Source organism: Homalodisca vitripennis, chromosome 1, assembly GCF_021130785.1.
Source record: "Homalodisca vitripennis isolate AUS2020 chromosome 1, UT_GWSS_2.1, whole genome shotgun sequence".
NCBI lineage: Eukaryota > Metazoa > Arthropoda > Insecta > Hemiptera > Cicadellidae > Homalodisca > Homalodisca vitripennis.
Window position 1 is genome coordinate 105,580,193 of NC_060207.1, and position 26,906 is coordinate 105,607,098.

Here is a 26,906-nt window from a genome sequence, read left to right on the forward strand (position 1 = left end):
ATTTAAAAAATAAACCAATGTAGCTTTAAAAACGCTATACACACTCCAAACCAACCATCAGGTACGGAAACAAGATTTCAGTCGCTTTACCTAATTGTCTCTCACTCATATAACGATTATATATATATATATCAATTTATATTTTTAACCCTTTCGATACGCTTCCATTTCACCTTCCCCAAATATTAGCGCGGCTGAAGATATATTTCTTTCTTAGGAAAAATTTCTCTATAGACAAGAAAACCCTAGTTGTATGCTTATACAGTGCAAATTGTCTATCGACTCCTAGACTCTGACAGTGACCTAAGCATTTTATTTGCATTAAGGAGTGCAAAAAAAAAAAATCTAGACCAAAACTTATATACGATTAAAATATAATTCTATATTTTAAATTAAACAAATTACCATACTCAAATGCAATCAATACCATAATTCAAATACGTTCCTGAATGAATGAATGTTAAATGTGACTAAGCATAATAAACTTGGAACCCATACATACTCATCAAGCTAATGAAAAACTGCAGCAATGCGTGAATATCAAATCACGTCTACATTTTGTCCAGACACGATCTCTAACACGTAGCACTCAAAAGCACATGCAACATGTTTGCAATATTGATGAAATGTTTTAGTTTTTTTCAAAATTAAAACAATACAACACTGGATTATAAAAATTTGATTTAATTATTTTTATATATTAATATTTGCATGTAAACTACACTCGTGGTGCATCATAACATCTTTCACAGTGACACGTACAATTTATATTTAAAGAACTAAAGGCAGGCAATAACCTTTTATATTGCTATGTGAAGTAGCCCAAATAGACTTCTGATTTTCTCTTGTAATTGTTAAGTACTCTGTATATTTAAGGAACTAAAGACAGGCAATAACCTTTTATATCGCTATGTGAAGTAGCCCAAATAGACTTCTGATTTTCTCTTGTCATTGTTAACCACTCTGTATATTTTAAGAACTAAAGAAAGGCAATAACCTTTTATATCGCTATGTGAAGTAGCCCAAATAGACTTCTGGTTTTCTCTTGTCATTGTTAACTACTCTGTATATTTAAGGAACTAAAGAAAGGCAATAACCTTTTATATCGCTATGTGAAGTAGCCCAAATAGACTTCTGGTTTTCTCTTGCCATTGTTAACTACTCTGTATATTTAAGGAACTAAAGAAAGGCAATAACCTTTTATATCACTATGTGAAGTAGCCCAAATAGACTTCTGGTTTTCTCTTGCCATTGTTAACTACTCTGTATATTTAAGGAACTAAAGAAAGGCAATAACCTTTTATATCACTATGTGAAGTAGCCCAAATAGACTTCTGGTTTTCTCTTGCCATTGTTAACTACTCTGTATATTTAAGGAACTAAAGAAAGGCAATAACCTTTTATATCACTATGTGAAGTAGCCCAAATAGACTTCTGGTTTTCTCTTGCCATTGTTAACTACTCTGTATATTTAAGGAACTAGAGAAAGGCAATAACCTTTTATACTGCTAAGTGAAGTAGCCCAAATAGACTTCTGATTTTCTCTTGTAATTGTTAAGTACTCTGTATATTTAAGGAACTAAAGGCAGGCAATAACCTTTTATATCGCTATGTGAAGTAGCCCAAATAGACTTCTGATTTTCTCTTGTCATTGTTAACCACTCTGTATATTTTAAGAACTAAAGAAAGGCAATAACCTTTTATATCGCTATGTGAAGTAGCCCAAATAGACTTCTAATTTTCTCTTGTCATTGTTAACTACTCTGTATATTTAAGGAACTAATGAAAGGCAATAACCTTTCATATCGCTATGTGAAGTAGCCCAAATAGACTTCTGATTTTCTTTTGTCATTGTTAACTACTCTGTATATTTAAGGAACTAATGAAAGGCAATAACCTTTTATATCGCTATGTGAAGTAGCCCAAAAAGACTTCTGATTTTCTCTTGTCATTGTTAACTACTCTGTATATTTAAGGAACTAAAGAAAGGCAATAACCTTTTATATCGCCATGTGAAGTAGCCCAAATAGACTTCTGGTTTTCCCTTGCCATTGTTAACTACTCTATATATTTAAGGAACTAGAGAAAGGCAATAACCTTTTATACTGCTAAGTGAAGTAGCCCAAATAGACTTCTGATTTTCTCTTGTAATTGTTAAGTACTCTGTATATTTAAGGAACTAAAGGCAGGCAATAACCTTTTATATCGCTATGTGAAGTAGCCCAAATAGACTTCTGATTTTGTCTTGTCATTGTTAACCACTCTGTATATTTAAGGAACTAAAGAAAGGCAATAACCTTTTATATCGCTATGTGAAGTAGCCCAAAAAGACTTCTGATTTTCTCTTGTAATTGTTAACTACTCTGTATATTTAAGGAACTAAAGGCAAGCAATAACCTTTTATATCGCCATGTGAAGTAGCCCAAATAGACTTCTGGTTTTCTCTTGCCATTGTTAACTACTCTATATATTTAAGGAACTAGAGAAAGGCAATAACCTTTTATACTGCTAAGTGAAGTAGCCCAAATAGACTTCTGATTTTCTCTTGTCATTGTTAACTACTCTGTATATTTAAGGAACTAAAGAAAGGCAATAACCTTTTATATCGCTATGTGAAGTAGCCCAAATAGACTTCTGATTTTCTCTTGTAATTGTTAACTACTCTGTATATTTAAGGAACTAAAGGCAGGCAATAACCTTTTATATCGCTATGTGAAGTAGCCCAAATAGACTTCTGATTTTCTCTTGTCATTGTTAACTACTCTGTATATTTAAGGAACTAAAGGCAGGCAATAACCTTTTATATCGCTATGTGAAGTAGCCCAAATAGACTTCTGGTTTTCTCTTGTCATTGTTAACTACTCTGTATATTTAAGGAACTAAAGGCAGGCAATAACCTTTTATATCGCTATGTGAAGTAGCCCAAATAGACTTCTGGTTTTCTCTTGCCATTGTTAACTACTCTGTATATTTAAGGAACTAAAGAAAGGCAATAACCTTTTATATCGCTATGTGAAGTAGCCCAAATAGACTTCTGATTTTCTCTTGTCATTGTTAACTACTCTGTATATTTAAGGAACTAAAGAAAGGCAATAACCTTTTATATCGCTATGTGAAGTAGCCCAAAAAGACTTCTGATTTTCTCTTGTCATTGTTAACTACTCTGTATATTTAAGGAACTAAAGAAAGGCAATAACCTTTTATATCGCCATGTGAAGTAGCCCAAATAGACTTCTGGTTTTCCCTTGCCATTGTTAACTACTCTATATATTTAAGGAACTAGAGAAAGGCAATAACCTTTTATACTGCTAAGTGAAGTAGCCCAAATAGACTTCTGATTTTCTCTTGTAATTGTTAAGTACTCTGTATATTTAAGGAACTAAAGGCAGGCAATAACCTTTTATATCGCTATGTGAAGTAGCCCAAATAGACTTCTGATTTTGTCTTGTCATTGTTAACCACTCTGTATATTTAAGGAACTAAAGAAAGGCAATAACCTTTTATATCGCTATGTGAAGTAGCCCAAAAAGACTTCTGATTTTCTCTTGTAATTGTTAACTACTCTGTATATTTAAGGAACTAAAGGCAAGCAATAACCTTTTATATCGCCATGTGAAGTAGCCCAAATAGACTTCTGGTTTTCTCTTGTCATTGTTAACTACTCTGTATATTTAAGGAACTAAAGGCAGGCAATAACCTTTTATATCGCTATGTGAAGTAGCCCAAATAGACTTCTGGTTTTCTCTTGCCATTGTTAACTACTCTGTATATTTAAGGAACTAAAGAAAGGCAATAACCTTTTATATCGCTATGTGAAGTAGCCCAAATAGACTTCTGATTTTCTCTTGTAATTGTTAACTACTCTGTATATTTAAGGAACTAAAGGCAGGCAATAACCTTTTATATCGCTATGTGAAGTAGCCCAAATAGACTTCTGGTTTTCTCTTGTCATTGTTAACTACTCTGTATATTTAAGGAACTAAAGGCAGGCAATAACCTTTTATATCGCTATGTGAAGTAGCCCAAATAGACTTCTGGTTTTCTCTTGTCATTGTTAACTACTCTGTATATTTAAGGAACTAAAGAAAGGCAATAACCTTTTATATCGCTATGTGAAGTAGCCCAAATAGACTTCTGGTTTTCTCTTGCCATTGTTAACTACTTTATATATTTAAGGAACTAAAGAAAGGCAATAACCTTTTATATCGCTATGTGAAGTAGCCCAAATAGACTTCTGATTTTCTCTTGTCATTGTTAACTACTCTGTATATTTAATTTCAACAATTCTACAGGCATTTCCTTACCTACTCAAAGCATCAAAGCAACATTCACAAAAAGCTAAAACACAGAAATCGCATTGGAATAACGGTTAGGCCCAGTACTACTTAGCGGAACTAGCGATATTTGTTCACATGACAGGAAGATATCTATCTAGGTTTTAATATTGTTTGATCGCCTTACTCTAGCGTTGACTTTTCCCTCACACCCAATACAGAAGAAATACTACGTAATATAGTAGTTATAAAAAATCATAGTTCATCTTTCAGTGGAAATAAAATATCTATTTTGAGTTCTTCGGAGTAAAAACATAAACTGTTAATGAAGTCTGTCCATAATAATTGTAGAACATCAGTCAGGGCCAAACAACAATTTAATTTTGAACATGTCTGGCATAAAGACAAATACACGTATACAAGTTTTCATTTTTTTAATCGTTTTAATAAAACGAAACTTGGGACATAGGTTCCTCTTGGTGTAAAGAAGGGCCCTTTGCACTTTAGGGTTACAAAATAAAGGGGATGTCTGTCAGTGCTACTTCTTTCGTTATGTTCTGTAAGGTCCTTCGATACTACGTTCTATCGATTTATTTAGGAATAAAATTAAACCCTTATATAATATATATATATCGAACCCACCGAATCTTCAAATCGTAAATTTATCTGCGGGCGATACATGATCACCAGTACGCAAATTACCAATCGCTACAACGTGTTATGATCTCACTTTCGGCATGAATATATATATATAATATATTTATCTTAGTTATTCAAATTATATTTCCCTTGCAGTTTCTATTTCCTGTGTAATCGATGTTCGAGCATTGCCGCGTGTCTGCTGCTTCTATGCGCGGACAGCAGCCGATCGCCAGTTGTAGGCTACGCAAATTACTGATTACCAGTACGAGTAGAATATGTATCTTAAGGCCATGTCACACTGCCGTGGCGTCGCGTCCGTCCATCCATAGTATGAACGTCCGCGTATGCCGCGACGGTCTCGAATCCCGTCAAACTACCAGACACGTGTCCGCGTCCGCGGCTAACGCCACGTCTTTCTAGGAGTTGCTTATGCATTTCAACTACTTTGAATTTGTTTAGTTATACACTGATAGTGGAATTAATAGTTTGTTATAGCTCTACAAAATTAATTTATTGTTCTGGAGCGTATTCATTAATAATTATTATTATCAAAATTATATTTTCATTATTACATGCAATACTATTTCTATTATGAACTTAGTAATTAGGGCATTCAATACTTTGATATACCTCTTTAAAACTATTGGTTTTTATATACAGTATAAAATGCACTTGAAAGGATTATTTTGTAATTTTTGTGTTGGTGTTTTCAGTTTTGTAATAAGTCTTTATGTTTTTAAAATAAGGCGTATTTAATTTTGTTATAGATCAAACATAATATGAAAAATAACAAATAAAATGATTGCATATAAACATGACACCAGAGTATTCATTAACCCTAGAACTGGCGGTCATTTCATCCTGGAGTGTCGGGCTGTTTTAGAGCTTCGCGCAAGGGTTTTTTAAACAAATTATTAAAAATATAAAATAAAAGGAGTAGGCAGTGGCAAGAGCGCGCGGTGCCCCGGTGAGGGGGTTGGGGAGGTGCTTTATGCGCATGCGCGAGCCTTCGTAGCATCACCGACGTCGGCACCAGGGATCGCACCAGCCGCATAGCGCAGCAGGCGGTGGCCGACGCGACGAACGTTGCGCCACGTCGGTTATGTCAGTGTGACTTGTCCTATTTGACAACATGGTTAGCGATTATTTTAAAAATCCACACGGCAGTGTGACATGGCCTTTAATCATGACTATATAAGGTTAGTTTTAAATATTCGGCTGTTCACTCCAACAATATTTGCTGTAACGGTAACAAAACGAAACCATTTAGCAAATTATATTCGTAATTACAAATAATACAGAAATCTATGTTGAATATCTATGAACCGAAAATCTAGACAACAATTTGATATCGAATTCGAGTATCGCTATTTTATATCGGTCCATTCCTAACATATTGAATAATAACTTATTGAATGGATAATTTAAAAAATCATTACATGCTTAGTACACATACATTCCAAAACCTCGTGTTGTATTATTTTAAATGTTTTTATTATATAGTTCTTGGGTATTTTTTAAGAATCGTTTTCGTTTATTTATTATACAGTTATGTTTTACTCCAATGAATATTCAACCTCTAATAAAACACCTTACATATTGACCTACAAAAGCCTTGTGTTCCACTGCTATTTGGATTTTAAGTAATGCAGCTAAGTACTTATTTGCATTTTAGGAGATATTTTATGATTATATATTATATGATTGTACTTTGTAAAATAAGTGTATTTATTTATTGTCTACCTAGCGTGTTAAGTTTTTTTTTTTTTTTCAAGTAACATTTTTTGTTTTCACACTATACTTCCTCATGTTAAATTACTCCAAATTCATAAAATTATGGAGGCGCTATTTACAAAATGTGAATAAAATACTACACCAAAATACTTATTTCATTGAAAAGCGAATATGTGTAACTTTGCTACTGTTAATAAATAATTACGTAGAATATTAACATTGGTAAATATTGTTGCATGCTGTAACAGGCAAGCTTGAACAACTATTGCTACTACTCTTGTCACCCTCCCACACTATCCGACAAGTACATAATAATTATGGACACCTAGTTGTGGTGTATTATATTAACCAACTTAGCCATCGTGGTAGCAATACACTACAGGCAGATGTGAGTTAAAAATGACATATGGAATTAACAGAAGTTACTACACAACAAGTAGCAATAAACGCTATACAAAATTTTGTTCAGTAAAAAATGTATTTATTTGAATAACTAGTCAATGTTAGTATGAACCATTAGCTGTATACGAGGGACAGAGACTCAGAGACTGTAACTACAGGTAAACACAGATCAGCACGTGTCCGCTAGCCTGGTCATGTACTGCCGTTTCCATGTTCAGACCTCCATGTTATTTACATTCACTACATGTTACGAAACCCTACTTTGTTTTACTCGTATCTTAACTGAAAATGGTACAACTGATAAACATTGCTACAGTGCTTGTATTACAAATCAACTTAAATTTAATCAATTAATATGTATACATTAATGTCATTCGATGCTACACAGCCAATTCATAACTAAAGGTATTTAAAAGTTTATTCCAGCATTGTTTTATCTTCAGTTGCATTTTATTACAGTCACATTACCTATCTTTCCTCCAAGTAAATCACAATAACCATGAATTATTTTACACACTTTTTACTTTTATTATAAACATTAATATTATAAATATAAGTGCCCAATTATAATCCTTCTTCTCTCTTAAAATATTAAAAGTAATACACGTTTTTTATATCCAAATACCCTAAAGAATTAGAATAATGTAACTATAGCAGTTGTTAAGTTCAATTAATGTTCAAATTGAAGACAGCTAAAAAAGTACTATGTACATATATATTATTTCTAAGAGACTTTTTAGATAGAATTTGTATACAAAATCAGGCTAACCAGACTCTGTGGTAGCACAAAAATGTGTTTGGAATCAAATATACAATCTTTGGGAAATCAATATAAAACCTTTGGAACTTTGTCAAATCTATTCGGAATCGATGTAAAATCTGTTGAGAATGTTCTTAAATCTGTTTGGAATCAATATAAAATCTGTTGAGAATGTAGTAAAATCTGTTTAGAATCAATGTAAAATCTGTAAAATTTAAATGTTTTAATCTGGTTTCGCGGGTTGTTCCGGGAGTAAATGCGAAATCTGTTTACACACGACAGTGATGTCTCGCCAATGTTTATAATTGAAATTTGAATAGCCAACACTGTTCTCCAGTTCTTGCAAACAACTGTCCGACACTGGTTGCGGCAGCGCTCTCGAGAACTCTTGCAACCGTTGAGACACTATTTTTACTGTTTAACACAAAACTTGCAATTTTTTGCCAGTGTAAACGCAGTTCAGTCGAGGTTTGGATGTGACCGTGATATCAAAACATAACATCACTTTCTTTGTTTTAACCTATGTAATCTGATGACAAATTGGAACATGTCAGCCTCGATACGAATGGTAAGCGGTGGATCGAGCGGCGACTTTTGTGTTGGTGTTGTACATGGGAACACTCACGACAGACGTGAGAGGCAGGGCGGTACCACACGATGCGTCAAACATATTTTTCAACGAACAGAACTATTAAGCCTGTTTATAGCCTCACTTCGACGACTGAATAATACTTAAATACACAAAACGCGTTTGTAGCGCGGTCAATACCGCTCTTCCGCTTTACTGCTTAATGCTCATTAAGTGCCGAAGCCCGGAACGGTCGTCCGATTTTAAATTGTCCAATGTTACGTGCTGTTTTGGTGGGCGGGAGGTGGGGGCTTGCCGTGGTACAGGAGTAGAATTAACCAAGATAAATTCCACTACACAGTGGAGGCAACCTTCAGATGAAGCTCGCGAACATATGTCGATCTTCACTCACAATTTCACGATCCACGTCGCGTATAATACGATGTTTCGAGATTAAAAAATTCTTGATTCAAGAAGCTGTCAAATTATGTCTTGATTTTATAAGTTCTTGGAGACGGAAAAATTGTTTATATATAATATAATTTTTATTCCAATTTAAATGTATCATATATAATAATAGCTTATTCAAACAGGACTAACAATTCGTCCACAAGTAGCAGGTCTAGAATGATGTATGATTTAAACTAGCTATTTGTATTGTATACTGACAAATGAGAATTTGCCTGCCACTAAATCATATGACACATACAGCCAGTAATAAAAGGTAACCTCGTCACACAATAGGTGTTATGCTACCTCAATGTTACAACAGAGGATAACGCTAGTGCACAATAAACATCAATCTGTCCAGTCTCAGCAGGTATGAGAACAACACAAAGCTACGCTTGTTGAAACAGTCATTTCCATCCTACAGCTATTACATAAATCCAGTTACACCAAAAAACTGTTTACAAATATGGAATTGAAATCTACTAACACACATTCCTTTATAATTAGTTTCGTTTTCAAATTAAATGGATTTATAAGTTTAAAGCAGGTACAGATTCTTACCAAAGAAACTACTCCACAAATACTAATAGACAACACAATTAAGTACTATTCAATTTGAACTGTTCCAACTAATGTAGAACTGATGTCAACTAATGTTGTAGGTAGGTAGGTAAAAGTTAAATTGCTACACTACAACTTCTGTGCCACTATCCAGCCTGACTAAGTTTATCATTGATTGCTCTGCAGGCAGTTCTCAGTCTCTGGCAGTTGTCATTATAAAACTTCTGTGGATAGCTAATGCAGAACTGAGGTCAAACAGGAGTTCGGTGCAAGTTAGATTGCTACTGCACAACAAAAAAATGGGTGTTACTGCAGTTTAATACTGTAGGCCTACATTTGTGTTTTATATTTTATGAGTATTTTACAGGATTAACAGGAAATCAACATCTTCATAGCAGAACCAATACAAGAATCCAATGACTAGGCAATCTCTTCTCAAAGACTATTATCAGATAATTATATGTTTTCATATGATTTAATGTTGATATGCAATTAAAAACTGGCTGGTCATTTAACAATCAGATAGCTGTTACCAATTAACTTGCTGTGGTTATCTGACTAGCACATATTTGTCAACTGGTTATTACTACTGATTTGCTGTTATCAGTTGAATGACAATCAACCATTAATCATCAACATACCTTTATAATTTAAGACACTATTAATTGCCAAATAAATGGAAGTTAAGAAATAACTTTACAGCCATTATAAATGATATGTTCAAATACCTGACTACAAATTATAAGATGACTATTATAATTAGAAGGAACAGCTCAAGATATGATATTTTACAGTATGTATATGACAGATGATTGAAGGGATCTTTTAAACCACTTCAAAAAGGAGAAGGTTATATAATTAGAACCTTTTCTATGTTCATTTTATTTATGTAAGTCCACCAATTGTTCTGAAACCACTAAACCGATCTCGATGAATCTTTGTCAAAAGAAAAAGGTCTGCACTTCATTGGTCCCATTTAAATTTTATTATGAATTTGATAAGCATCTGACCAGGAAATCATCGAAAGTTTTACATAAAACCATATGGAGAAACCAGACAAAGCAATTTGTGGAGATGCAGTTTTCTTACAATGTATTGCCTTAGAATTATTGCTGGGAAACATCACTTTTCGTGTTGGCTTCAGAATGATGTCCCTATTAGAGATAACACAACAAAATTTTCCTGTAGTAACAGGACAGGATTGAGTGAGTACATTGGCATTTTTGCAATCATTAAAAGACGCATCAGAGTTGCTGTGGAAAGCTTCTTATTCTACATTAGGGTTCCTATAGGAGTCCTTTAAATGAAACATGACATGAGTAGAAGGGATTGGATACATATGGATAAACATATGGGAATCCTCATAATGTATATATGTAACCATTGTGAATAACATTATTAATAATGTGTGAAATACATTAGCTATTTTATAATACATAATATAAAATAAATATTGACCAAGTTTGCATATAAATAATGTATTGTAAATGTTGTTGAAGGAGGAATTAGTACTTTTCCAACTCAGTTCTTCACAAGTAAGAAAAGTGAAAAACACACATATTATTGATTTAATAGTCTATGAGAAATTGTAGATTCTGCCCAACAGAGGATGGTGAATTATTACAATAGGAAGAGTGAACTTGTGGCTAGACAGAACTGGTTCATCATCAACACCACAACAATATTGCTTGGTTAGCCACAGAAATGTTATTAACCACAATTTACAAAATGATGCATAATACTCATACCAACAACAAATTAATTAAAAAATATAAATACTTAAAAACTACACACTGTAAATGAACAATTTAATTTAAAATACAACATATCTTGTTTGTGAAAAGCATATTTTTCAATTTATGTTGTAAAAAATGTATATTGGACAAACAAGATAGACAACAAAAACAAGATTTAAAGAGAATTTATAACACACAAAATATGGAATAAATAAAAAATCAGCTGTAGCTAAGCAATACGTTGAATCAGGACACACAATATCAAATAATAGTCTAAAATTAAAAGAAGTAACAAAACCAATGCACTTAAAATGCTTGGGAATCACTTATCATTGACAAAAATAAATAAAACCTCTTGAATTTAAGAAGGACATATTGAAAATTCAATTTTACTTTCTTCTTAATTTATTAAAAAACTTATTTATGATGTCTAATTTTTCAAACTGGCTGAAATATTTCCAAATTTTTGTATTTTTATATTTACACCATTTGGTATTTTAATATTATTAGTAACAAAAATCATGTAAATATTTATTTGTGGAGTCATCTGATGATGAATCTTTGGTTTCGAAAGAACTTGTCAAAAAAATAAAATTATCTTGTAAAAGTGTTGTTTTTTTAATTACTAGTAATAACTTTCTTTGTTCAGTCATAAGAGACAGCTTATGATTGGAACAAAAACATTATATTGTTTAACAAAACAATAAAAACTTAGATAAATCATTATTAGGAAAAACTGAAATAATTTATTTATTAACATGCTAAAAATATTCATTAATGAACTAACTTATAAGTTCCAAATAACTTTATATCATGTCATATTAACAGAACAAGTACAATCTGCATATTTTCGAGCTACCTCTTGGTCTAAAACGTTAGGCAAAGCAACTCGTGTACATTCTTCGATTAATATAAAGTGCAGGAGAATTTAATATCGTTTGAGGTATGTTAGTCCTGAATTGCAATAATGTTTCATTTTCATGACTCGCATCTCAGTACAAGTGATATGGAGAATTTCTAGAATTCAATATCTCTATCTTTATTAAATATACTGAACAAGCAATAGAGAATTATACTTAATGAATTATGCAGACACATTTTTACTTCAATAGGAAATAAATTTAAGTATAGTAATGGATATGTTTTACCTCACAAGTTACATTAAGTTTTGTTATAGTTGAAATTGCAGCAGGGTGGGTGGGTAGCTGCATAACAATGTGAAGCCAAGATTATTAATACCAGAGTGTTATGTAGAAGCTTTAAATATATTGGGTTAATCCAATATTTTACCTTATATATATTGGGTTGATCCAATATTTTACCTAACACCTTTCCTATATTCCACAAGGAATTTTAGGCATTTAAATTATATAAATGGGGATCTCTTATAATCAGGACCAGAAAGAACAGCACAAAATATGATATTTTACAGTATGTATATAAAATATTATTGAAAGGAATTTTTAAACAACTTCAAAAAGAAGGAGGTTATACAATTAGCACCTGTTTCTATGTTCCCTTTTATTTACCTATGACCACTAATTTTTCTGAAACTACTAAACAGGTCTCGATTAAACTTTTTTTCAAACGAAAAAGGGCTGCACTTGATTAGTCCCATTTAAATTTTTTATGGATTTGATAAGTATCTGGCCAGAAATAGTTTTGTCACTGAAATTTTTTCATAAAACCATATGGAGGAATCGGACAAAGCAATTTGTGGAGATGTAATTTTCTTACAATTATTACTACGACTTGCCTTAGAATTGCTGGAAAATACCACGTTGGCTTTAAAATGACATTCCTATTATTAGGAATAGTGATAACAAAAAAAATTCTTTCTGTAGTAACAGGACAGGATTGAGTATTTTTGCAGTCATTATAAGACACATCAGAGTTACTGTAGAAAGCTACTTATTTTACATTAGACTTCCAGATTAGGAGTCCTTTAAATGAAACATGACATGAGTAAAGAGGGGGAATAAGATGCAGAGATTAAGTTTTCTAAGAGTAACACTACCTAATCTCACAGATGCTAGGGAATATATTGTTGTGAATATTAATGGTTTGAGTAATGTCCCTGTTAAAGGCAATGAAGAATTCCTGTTGGAGCAATGAGGTAGGACTGAGTGCAGACATACTTTTTGAAATCACCATAATATTATTTCAAGAGTTGTTGTGAGAAGCTTCCTAGTCTACATTAGTATTCTAGACAATGGTGAAATCCTTTGAAACATAATATGGAACAACACAATATGAGAATTCTTCTCGGGTTACATCAGGATTCCAAATGACGCTTTTCTAGAAATCCTTTGAATCAAGACAAGGAGCAACAAAACAGGATATATTCCTGAGATGTAATTTTTTATCAATGACCGTAAACGCTCACCCTCACAGATGCTAGGGAGTACACTGTCATTCATTCATACTATTCGTTTTGAGTGACATTTCTATTGACAGCAATGTAGAATCTGTCTTAGAACAGTACTGTAAGATAGGAGAGAGAGTCCAGAAGGTAACGCTTTTCAAATAAATATAGCTCACTCCACAGACATGTGGAAAATATTTCTACTTGTATCAGGTTTTCTCTAAGAGGCATTTTAAACTTGGTAAAGAACTATGAGATGGAAAAATGTTGCTGAAATGTACATTTCTAGCTATTACTATCATTTACCGAGCATGGATGCTAAGAAATATTTTAGTACGACAGTACGGAATAAGTCAAGGTTCTTAGCGTTGATTAAATTAATGCACCATTAAGAACCTCCTACAAAATAACATATCTACTAAATGGAGTCTACAAATGTTATGTAGTAGTCCCTGAACATCTTCAGATGTATTCCTAATTACAAAGGAGAATACACAACATTAGTCACTAAAAATTAAAAAAATAATACAATTTTTAAAATAAAAATAAATTTACTTCAAGAGTAAAGAATAATTATTTTGACAAAATTAAAGTAACTCAAACCCAATACAACACAATCTTTTTACATCTTTTACGAAGCTTTTTCAATATCCTAAAACGTAATTACCGGTGTGTGGTACAAATAGGTTTATAAATATATTTCTGCCCTCAAGAAAACTATTTTAAAGGGACATGACTTAACATTTTTTAAATCTAACTCCACCTATAACCACTAGCACCACTTTAATCTGAAGGAAAACTTGTTAGTAACTGACAGGGAAGAATTTGGCTGTCCTCACCTATGATTTGAGGAATGTCATGCCGTTGAAAATGAGGAGTGACGGAGCCATAGTGTAATAAATATAGCTTAATTCTGAATTTATTTTTTTGTACACAATGCTAGGATTATGAATACACTTTCAGTTTATAAATGTTATTATCTGATTGCTGTTTAACTAAGTAAAATGTAGGTGAAAGGAACCTCCTATTAGGCAAAGTGCCTTGGAGGCCCTAAATTTTCTTATTTTGCTTTTCTATTTAAAAATATAATTAAACAATTTCATTGACTTGTGTGTGAGAATATGTGTAAGTGTATATGCATATGTATGTATGTGTATGTATATGTATGTGTGTATACATAAGTGTATGTGTACATACTTTGTTCATTAATAAAAGCATTAATTGTTAAGTAATTTTTAATTTTTTGTTATTCTGTGTATTTAAGATTAATTTTTAGTTTGTATGTATTTCGAGTTTTGCTTTCACTTTTTGGTCAGACTTGGTAAGGACATTTTATTTATCTAAGTTTTTTATGTAAAAGAGTCTTATTTATTTATACATTGATGATTGTATTTAAGAAATTGTTAAAGTATTTTGCAAATTGAGAAAATAAAGAATTTATTATAATTTTTTATTATTATTAGTAAGTTATAAATGTGGTTGTCTACCAGGCAGTGGAGTTGAAATTTATATATAGTAATTGTACAAGTCCTATTTTGGAACATCTGTACTACTATTGGCAGAAAAATTCCCTCCAAGAGTTCTAAGAGTTTATCCTATATTTTTTGGTTGAAGTAAAACTGATAATTCAATTGATACTGACAGTTGGAAGCAACAATTACAGTAGTGTTAAGCTTTGGGGACAGATTCCACAAATAGTTGTCTGCATGAATGTCATACTTGTGTTCAAATTCATGGAATAAACTTTATGGGCTATTCCTAACACTATGTAAAATATTGTAAATATAATTTATATATTCTATTCTATTATTTATTTATTACATTTTAGTCACCGACGGATATTGAAAATTTAAGCTATTAATGCAAACCTACACTGGAATATTGATTTTACATTAATTTCACGTTTCTCCTTTTTTTTATTTGAATTCAATTACTTAATGTCTTTAAGTTTTGTAAATCATATTTCACCATACAAGGTTCAATGCACTCTAAATTTTGGATCTGCATGGGAGGCATCACATTCGCCCTACAGTGGAAATGACCTAGACCAGAGAGCGAGTCCCAATGAAACCGGTGTTTAACATTTTCAAATTTGATGTAGAGGGAGTAGAGTAAAGTTTTCAGCCAAATTTCAACCCTCCAAGGTAACAACAACTAATTCAAAATGTATTGTGTACACACACACACTCACAGATACAAAAATCAATTTCTGTCTTTAACTGGTCAGTAAAAACATCACTAGCATGCTTTGTAGTGGCTAATTTAAAATATATGAATACAATAAATAAATTTACATTAACATTTCTTTACACATTTGTACAGTAAGACAAACACAGATTTCACTTGATATTTCTACTAACAGACATGACTGTAAATTAATAGAAACTTTTAAATTACAAAAAAATGAGAAGTTACATCCGTACCATATTATTTAGTAATCCCATTTAACATAACACAGTAAAAAAGCCTTTGGTATTTTAACTTTTTATAAAAATGACATAACATATTAAGCATGAAATATCTATCCAATAAAGTAGGTATCTTCATTACATATGTTGATAATTACTGAAATATTAGTTATTTTCTGTAAAATATTGTACAATATATTACATTTACTAATTTGTTTGTTCTGCATTTTTCTTGTTGCCTAATGGTTATAAATAAGACCAATGTAACTAGAGTTATTTTTAACAAACAGAAATCGAATTCACAATGGATTTATTACCATTTTCAATAGAGACATAGAGATAGTAGAGTTTAAAAACAAATTTTGACCATGTAGGTCAACTTGTTCAACACTTATCGTGCGTACAGACAGACAGATGTAGGATTTTGTTCACCTGGAGCTGGTAGGAGTGGCTTAGTTGCATCCTCAGTTAGTTAGTGTATTATTAATTTTGAATTAAAACATCTACAGTTGTCAGTACAAAATATTATTCCTGAGATTGATTTTATTCTATTCATATTTGAATATTTTTCTATTTTACAATACTATTTGAAGTAATCCCTCACTGAGCGTAATTTAAACTCCTTTGTCATTATTTTTATTTGAGTGTATAAATCCATTTTAACTACTGAATAACACAATTGCATTTCACATCACTATGTTTATGAAAAACAACATCTTGTGTGGGCACACTAAGAACCTGTCAATTATAGTGTAACAGAACATAGTCCTTTTGGTTCAGTCGTTATATTTTGTGACAGCTAAAATATTATTAATTGTATTATTAACAAGTACACTAAATATTTTTAATACTGTTTGAGATATGAAAAAATTATCTATATCAAAAAGTTTAGTACATTTTATGTTTTCCCTCTAGCTTTATAAATAGCAGAGTTGTGAATTTTTTACAACCTGAACAGCCGCCATAATGGAACAAAAGTGGCATTATGGCGTATCAAAGAGGCCAATGAACTTAATTGAGATTCTTATAAGATCAATTTTTGTATTACATTTGAACTTATTTCAGCATTCCTATTACCAATTCCTGGTGACAGAAATGTTCTTATGAGATTTACATATAATTGATATCTTAAAAACTGTTTTGAGATACAATAAACTGTTAATCACAATATGTTAAGTAAATGTATAACACTTCGTTTTTTTTTTCTCTAGATTTATAAATATTAGTGTTGTGATTTTTTAAGTTTTAACACCCACCAGATTCAAAACTAAATAACATATCAAGCTGGTCAACAAATTTAGCTCAGATATTTATAAGATAAATGTTTGTACTACATTTCAGCTTGTTTGGGGTTTTTTGGGACAGTCATTATTTTCACATGATCCTTTATATAATATATACTTTACAAATAACATTTACTAAACTACAGTACCCTTTAAAATTTTATATATCATACTCTACATCATTAATGACTAGTTTCATAGAAAGTCTACTCCAACTGATTTAATTACCCCTGAAAATATAATTCAATGATACACAGCCTTATGGGAGTTCCAATGAATAAAGTTCAATAAATAAAAAACAAATACTAAAATACTCGGCAACTAAAAATGGGTATCATCATAAAATAATACATACATTCATAAAGAGGAAAATCAAAACAGGAGTAACAATGAATCACAATCAGGAAAAGGAAACTAGGGAGTGTATTTATGTTTTTATGGAACCAAAAACTGTATAAACCAATCAAAAAATCATTCAGTACATCAAACTTCAAATTGAAACACAAAACTAAAAACAACAGTATAGAAATTAATTTTAAACTTTACAAAAAAAAATCAAAAGAGCAATTGGATTAATTCTTAAATCAGAGATCTATAAATTAAAATGCAGTAAATGTGACAAATATTACAAAGGTCAAACAAAAAAAATTTAATTCAGTATTTAGGGAAAGCTCTAAAATCAAACTAGTATGAAATCAAATTATGCTGAACATTTAATAATAGCAAACGATTCTTATCAAGGGCTTGACGACATTTTTTAAAAGAAAGGTAAGAAATAATTGCAAAAGAGAATTACAAACTAGTGAGACATAAGAATGATTCCCAAAATTTACTAATTATTATTGCAAATCAATAATAAAAACCATATATTATAACAAATTTACATTAAAAGAAAAGCTTACATATAATTTTACCAACTAAATATCATAGGTTAATCCAGCATATGTATTTATTTATTTTTTATTATATGTGTTATTATATTTTGAGGTAATGACTATGAGGTACTGTGATCATGAGCTCAGTTCCAAAACTAGTCAGGAATAAAATATAGAACGATTAAAGGTTACTATAAATTATTAAATGAAATTGTAATATATTCATAGTATGCCTATTTATTGCCTATAAATATCAACTTTTGAATGACTGGTGAATTTGCGGTTTGGAGATTATGTTCGGTGAAGTCATTCAGAAATGTCTGTCAAGTACTACCATGAAGATAATTGCAATACTGATATGTACTGATATTGTAAACAAAATCTAACTAAAAAATATGCATTATATCTGGAGAGTCCTGTCACAGTACTTACAGTTAAAGGATTGTATTCGTTTGTTCTATTTGAATTTACCCCATTATAAAAGTATTCAGTATGACAGACCACAAAATATCCACCATTGCCAAGAAATATGTTCAAAGGTTGATATTTAAATTTCCATTTTGAATAAACTTTTAATATGACAAAATTTGATTTTGGACTTTAATAATAAATATTCACTTGGAAAGTTAAACACAACAAGAAGTTAGAAATTATCAAAGTTAGTATATGCATGACATCTAGCATAATATAGGCACTTATCAAGTTTCCACTCAGCAGAACTTGCTTTCTACTTAAAGTTGTATAATAGTAATAAGACTTTATTGCTAGTTATGTAAAATTTGTGCAACAGAATAGCATTTATAGTTGAGGATTATAAATAAGTCACAAGTCGTTTATGACTTAAGCAACTACGCAACAGAGTCTAGGTTTGAAATATGCAGCAGTTAGAGCTGTAATCTAGATATTCAACCCACTAAATACAAAACTATCTAAATTATCCGGTTGTTTTAGGATTAAATGGCAGACGATGATACATACTAGTGCTGGCTGTATGATTATTTATACAATGGCCGACCAAATGTATCATCATTTATACATTTATAAAATGTACAATGGTTTTCACCAGACTATTTGGTAATACATTATGAAGAACCTAAGAAACATGTTATTTATTTTATAACTAGACAGAATTCCTATGGTTGTTCATAATCCTATAAAAACAAAATATTTGGGATGCATAATGCTGAAAATCACCAAAAGCGATTTTTCCATCTTATGTTTTTATTTAAAATTTTTTACTATAAATCCTTATTTATTTACATGCAAATTCTTTATTAAATTACATCACAGCAGTCCTCCAGATTAGAGGTTTACAATCTATGGGATGCTACCAATGATAATACTAAAAAATGGAGTGAAGAATGCTAGTGCTAATAGAACTGAAGGAAATATGAACACAACTGCTACTTCTTTTGTGTCTACTATCTGTAATCAGAGTAGATATTGCACTGCAATGCAGATTCATGTCTTTTGTCTACAGGTGTGGGTAGGTAACACGTATTTTTATTTTGTAAGTATGAGGCATGCTTCATAAGTACCATTTAAAAATTCCCTAATTGCAGCTCGGCTGTCGATTTCCTGCACCTTGGCATTTCAAGTTAAATTAAAACTTAATTGATAATAGTTTCAAAGTTACAATAATTCATAGTTAACGAAGAAATTTTACTAGCATATTTTCACATGCCAGAACAAGACTGCACACAATTGAACATGCACAACATCAGTTTATTAGTTAATTACAAAGGAATACTGAATCTCACACAAAATTTTTACAATCAAATACTGCTGACAATAACAATAAATACTGATCTTGCTCATTCTATCCTAAACTTATATGGAGCAATAAAGTTGACATATATTGTCCATTAATTTGTATTGTACTAGTATCATACAATACGACTTACAACGTAAGTATCTTTTAGTTCAATACCATTTGACTACTACGACATTTGACTAAATCACATAATATTTATGTACTGATGATTTTAGAAAGTAATTCTTATCCTCTTATCACAATTTTCTTTAATGTATTGATTATAATATTTCTGAATATTAGCATATTAATCAAAATAATATAACAAGATATTATTAACCTTTAACACTCTTATGCCCAACATTGTAGGCACAGTTTCGGTATAAATATGGGAAATCTATCCTTGTACTCCTGTGCCTTGCATTGCGGGCATTTCCTGTAGGTCTGATCAATTGACCTTGCAATCAGCCATTACACTCCATTTTAATTAACTCACCATTACGAATTATGTTTAAATGGCCATTTAAAGACCCGTGTTACTATAGGTTATGAAATCACTACAAGACAACTAAGATGGGTTTTATAGTAAAAGTTAAATGGTAACTTTATCTGCAGTTAAAAGTACATTAAAATCACACTATTTAAGTTTTTGTTTCTCTATAAACTGAAAAATATTTTTAATATTTTACAATATTTAGAGCTTGAATTGGTACATTAGTTCAAAAGCACAGCCTTGTGAACTTCCATCTAGCATAGGTCTTGCTGATTGCTTCAAGGCAGTATTCAGAGTCACATTTTGACCATTTTATGTTTTAAGTCATTCATTTTCTAACGTAGGTTTCTAAGGTAGAGTACTTACCTAATTGCTGAAATCTAAAAACGGTGTGAAAACTAATGATTACTCCTTAGAGAATTTACACAATATAAGTGTAAACAAACTGAAAGTAGTGGTTAAATGAATTAAACATATAGTTGTGCTGTCATAAAACAATGATTACACAGTTAGTTACATTTAACAGGTTTTTTCAATTAATATTTCACATCTTTAGAGACCAAGATAGGATTTTTCGCTACTTTACAGACCAGTAGGGTGTAGCCCAGAAGATTTTCAAAATAAAAATAAGCCCATATCCATCCCAGGAACCATAAGAATGTCAATGTAAAATTTTAGTAAAATGGGTTGAATAGTTTACGCGTGAATGCAAAACAAACAAACAAAGGCAAATTAGTATGTATAATACTACTAGCTGTTACCCGCGGCTTTGCACACAATCTTTAGAACCGAAGTCCTTATATTACTTTGTAAAAGCACTTATGATGTAATATGATGGAGTTCTATGAAAATTTAAAACGTAAGTAGGCATACATCAAGTAGATATTATTTAAGTTCATGGTAAATAGTATCAGAATTTAATTTAATTAATATATCATGTTTTGCACATGGAAGAGCATTTCTGGTTCAAATTAATTATATTTCCAACGTCACAGCTGAGCCTGTATTGTTACTCCGATCAAGAAAATACAATACACAGGTCTCGAAAACTTACTTAGATCAAAAAGCGTCTATTTCTAGCCTTTATCACATATTTCAGGTCTAAGATATTTCCAGTACCATATTAGAGTTTGCCTTGTCCTGTAGAAGAAAAAAGTATACTTATGTATAGGGTCAAGAACCCTACTTCAATTAAAAAGTACCTACTGTAGACCGTTTAAATTCACTTACTATGTCACAATTTAGCTTGCCGTATTGCCTCGATCAAAATACTATATAGATTGATTATGCAAGTTCTTGGAAATCTACTTTGGTCAAAATCATCTACTTCTGTAATATACTTACCGTCTCAAATATTTCCAGGGACATAGTTGGGTTTGCCTTTTTGTCCTGATGAAGAAAATATACGCATAAGTAGGACTGAGAAGCCTATTACGGCCTAGGGAGAAGTCCTACCCATTTCCTATGTACTTTCGGTATAAGGGAGAAATCCTTATTAAGGTTACGCAACATTCCAAAATAATAGTTTTTTGTTACGTTGAGTCATTTTAGTATTAATTTCTGTTTTCCCATAAGCCCCTGTTAAAATGCGCGATCTAGAGTAAAATTTTGTTATTAACTTTTTATTTACTATCTGCATTATATGAGGTGTGTTCAAAAAGTATTGCGAATTTTGTGTATTATCAAAAATTATTTATTTATTCGTGAATATCTATTTTGTCCCCTTCAAAGTAATCCCCCTGGGATATTATACACTTGTGCCAACGTTTTTTTCCAATCTTCGAAGCACTTCAAAAAATCATTTTTTTGTATCTTGTTCAGCTCCTCCTTCGATGCTGTCTCTATCTCGTCAATCGTGGCATAGCGTCGTCCTTTCATGGGCCTCTTCAGTTTTGGGAACAAGAAAAAGTCACAGGGGGCCAGATCTGGGGAATACGGTGGCTGCGGTATCATTAGTGTGTTGTTTTTGGCCAAGACGTCGTGTACAAGCAGCGATGTGTGAGCAGGGGCGTTATCGTGGTGCAAAAGCCAATTTTTGTTTTTCCACAAATTTGGGCATTTCTGGTAGATTGCTTCGCGCAAATTACGCATAACTTGCAGGTAATATTCCTTATTCACCATTCTACCTTGTGGCAAGAACTCATGATGCACCACGCCCCTGCAATCGAAGAAAACTGTAAGCAAAACTTTCACAATCGACCGAACTTGGCGTGCTTTTTTCGATCTTCTTCGTGTGGCAGCTTCCATTGAGATGATTGAGCTTTGGTTTCAACGTCATAACCATAAACCAACGATTCGTCACCAGTTATGTCCCTCTGGAGCAAATTCGGGTCGTCGCGGACAGATTCCAACATCTCATTAGCAATGTTCATGCGATGCTGTTTTTGATCAAAATTGAGCAACTTTGGTAAGAATTTTGCGGCGACCCGTCTCATGCCCAAATTATCGATTAAAATCGAATGGCACGAGCCAATCAATATGCCTAGGTCCTCGGCAATTTCTCTAACGGTGATTCGACGATTGGCCAACACCATTTTCTTCACTTCATCAGTTTTTTCATCTGTTATTGAAGTGCTTGGACATCCGGCACGCTCTTCGTCGTTCACATCTTCTCGGCCTTCTGAAAACATTTTGTACCACCGATAAATGTTACTTTTGTCTAAAGTAGCTTCTCCGTATGCCACAGTCAACATTCGGAATGCATCCGCACACTTAATTTCGTTTTTCACACAAAATTTGATACAGGTTCTTTGTTCCATTTTTTTGAATAGGTAAAAATCGAAGACGAACCAAAACACGTGCCAGCAAAGCAGCTGTCAACAATTAACTGAACATTCAAAATGGCCGAAATTGTCAACATAAGTGAGAGACATATGTACCAACATAACGCCACAAAAAAATCGAAATTCGAATATACGTAACCCGTGAAAATTCAAAATTTGCGATACTTTTTGAACACACCTTGTACTACTGATCAAGCACTGTTTACTTAATATTTGATCAAATTTAAATGTAAACAGATGTTTCAGCCAATTTGTCTACATTTTTTCTAAATTTCAAAATATTCCAGGTAACTTTTCTTATACTTTGCTTCATAAAAACCTTCCTCGGATTTCAATGGACATTTTACAAAAAGAATTAACCGAATTGGTCCAGCCATTCTTGAGATTAGCGCTTACCAACACATTTAACGATTCATTTTTATTTATAAGAAGATTAGGATTAGAATACACAGTGCAGGGTCCAAGTCAGGTTCTATGTTACTGTCCCTAGATGCGTTTGCAATAATATATCATGTATCGTCTCATATAAGATTGATGTTGTCCATTATAATAAAAAATACATTAATTATTAATGATAAAACTTGTTCTTTATACTCAAAATTTAAATTTAAAAAAGTTGTACAAAAATGATAATTAAAACACAGGAGTCTTTCTCTAACCACCAGATCCATTACTACTCCACTAAAATTTAGGATTGTGTTATCAATATTTGCAATGTCAGAGGGGCTGAAAAAAGGGCCCTCATTGTTAACAACCCACGTACTGCTGCTGCAGACTGTCATTGGAAACAGTTAGTGGCTACAGTGATGTAGTAATTAATACAAAGCAAACCTTTTACATTTATTTCTAATATCTCTTATTATTATTTAACATAGAATACTAAATAAGTCAATAAAACTTAACAAAATAACTAAACATAGTTATTGGTAATAAACATAACAAAACTAGTACAAACCATTTGCATAACTTCTACAACAAAATCTGTTTACTTTGAAAAGTGTAGAATATTGTTTATTTGTTAGCTTTAATTAATTTAACATAACGCCGAAACTTTTAAGTAGACTATAAATAATTGTAAAAATGTAAAAGTAAGAAGTGGTAAGTCCTGCAATGCAGGTCACAGGAGCTGACGGACAGAATTCATATTTCAGAGCTAAGAATAAAATTATTAAGAGGGAAAATGGCGCTAACCTGCACTACAGGTAACAAATGTGTTAGGAAAAACTAAACAATTTCCTGAGGAGTGCTAAGAGTAAATATGACCATCAGTAAGAACATTGTCAGTTTCTGTAAAGAATTTTTTCAAAACCAGTAACATGACCTAAACGGTAGACAATACATTGAATTGTCTATTTCAGAATAGCCAAACGATGCTAGAAGTAATTGATAAGATTGTCTGTCTGTGAGGATCATTTACATCATAAATAAGATGTTATATTACAGTTAAATAAATACCTCCTAAAATATATTTGTCAGTTATTCCAATAAAACTATTTAAACCTTTAGGATAAATAAATAATACCTCAAGTATTTACACTCTTTAGAGATGATAAAACAAAACCCTTCTTAAAATCTATTATTTTACACATTCTGAATAATATGGGGTGGTTGGCTAACAACTAAAAGGACTTGTACCTTATGATTTATAAACAGAAAAATAAAATGTTTTCTTAAAGAATACACAATTGATGAGGTTCTTTTATAAATATTATTCAATTTAGATGGGCTTATATTACCTGCCATCGACGGCATCCACAGTGATGGCCTGCACTCCTAGCTCCGCAAAGCACTGCTCCATACGCTGCCGGCGCTCCGGGCGTCTTCGCAGGTTAATCATAAACACTCTGTCCACTCCCAGCGTGTCTGGTTGTGACACAGATGTGAAGCTCTCCAGCAGGTCACTTACCGGCAACGGATAACTTTCCACTACAAATATCAGTATTCAATTAGAATCAGATCTTCATACAACTATACTCCAAATTTACTACACAATTTCTATTAACAAACAACATTACTATTTCAAAAATCTTCATACTTCTCATAATAACTAGACATACTAAACACAATTATTTTATTAGCTGGAATTATTGAACCCTACTACTTGAAGGGATTTACATATCTCAGTTTTGTCTGTCTGTAGCGTAGGTAAACATTTGTACATTGGTCTTCTGGATAGCCAGGATGGCAATGAGAAAATATCAGGATAAATCAATTTATAAACAAATTGAGCACAACCACAATACAAAATTTTAATATGTGACCATGTAAGACATGTTGCCGAACGATCTGTATTTTGAGAAAGATTTCATCTGTAGACTGAAAATATTACACAAAACTCCATTTCTTCATAGACAACAACGAGTTCTATAAATGCAAATCCATCCATGCGACTCAGCTGTCATTAAAACTTACCACTGAGTAGCTAAAACAATTTCTCTTTTGTCGGCCAGGCGATGTAAACATTTATTTTCTGTGATTATCCTACTGTCCACAGGACATATCGAGAATGAAATGTGCTAAATACTTGAAAATTATGCTTGTAATCTCAGTGAAGCCTATTACACAATATGCGTTGTGGTATACTCCTACCTTCTTTGTAAAGAAATTAAATTACACTGTATAAACGTCTTGTCTAAAATACAGCAAACTATAATTACATGTTTATTTAATTACACTAAAACAAGATCTTCTATGCCAAAAATATGCCAGAAGAAATTTACTTGTTATAATTTTATCCTGCAAACTGATTTATAATGCCTAATATTAATTAATATTATATTAATATTGTTCTATAAACTGCATACAAAACCAGATAAGTTAATTTATTTCCTCTGTAAACAAATAAATAATTATTGATTATGTGAAAATCTTTCACAAAAACCCAACTTAAAATTATAACAACCCACTAATAATGAACAAGTGAGCTTATGTTTATATTTCTTTACACTGAAGGATTTACAATCACTATATAACACATCACTAACAAAAGTTCTAGAAAATAAATTTAATATTTTAGTTTATTTATTTCCTGAACGTTTTTACTCGGTAAAATAAAGAACACATTATTACAGTCACCAACAATAAATAAACTTATTGCAGTTGAATATTCCTAACTGGACTGTTTTTCAACACTAATTGAGATCCACTAACTCAACAATTTTTTAGTTTAGATTGGAAACATTGGTTTCAGTGCTTCTCTGAATTAATAATAGTTGTTCAGTGCTTCTGAGTTATCAAATGGTCCACACACTTGAAAAGACCTACTCTTGGAACCACTGCACCACAGTTCTATTTAGTGCCATTGTGTAACATAGCCAGTTGTTAAGTGCTGTTTTGCTACTTCCACTAAGAAACGTCACAAACATACATTTTATACAATTATTTATTTTGTCTCTACAATACACAGTTTCAGCTAATTTACTCTAAGCTATATGTTATAATAGGGGATTCTTCAACTAATTTTATTCAATTAGTCTGCACTCCACACAATTATTTACATAAACGTTTTGCAAATATAAAAGACTTCCATTTGTGTCTAAAATAAACTATTATAATTACAATGTGATCTCCAATGTGGTATTGTAGAGAGTAGCTATTGTCAATGTCCAGAACTACATAAAAACAACATTAACAAACAGCATAATAGTAATACAAATACTAAAGAATAAAGATTTACATAATTTAAAGTTTAATATACGAGGCACGTCCAGAAAGTAAGTGTACTGGTACTCTCACAGCTATAGGGAATACTTTATCGGCATAGTGGCAACACTGCCGCGTAGCCTGAATCCTCCCCTTCAAAACGACACCAATCCGAGG

General features: G+C 31.8%; 1 protein-coding gene across 1 annotated transcript in view; it reads right to left on the bottom strand.

Moving 5' to 3' along the window:
• Positions 1–26,906, bottom strand: part of LOC124368622 (glycosyltransferase 25 family member) — an 89,184-nt gene that overhangs the window by 36,149 nt on the left and 26,129 nt on the right. The window contains exon 6 of the mRNA XM_046825864.1: positions 24,824–25,013. Within this exon, the coding sequence (XP_046681820.1) occupies positions 24,824–25,013 (190 nt within the window). The remainder of the gene's footprint in view (positions 1–24,823; positions 25,014–26,906) is intronic.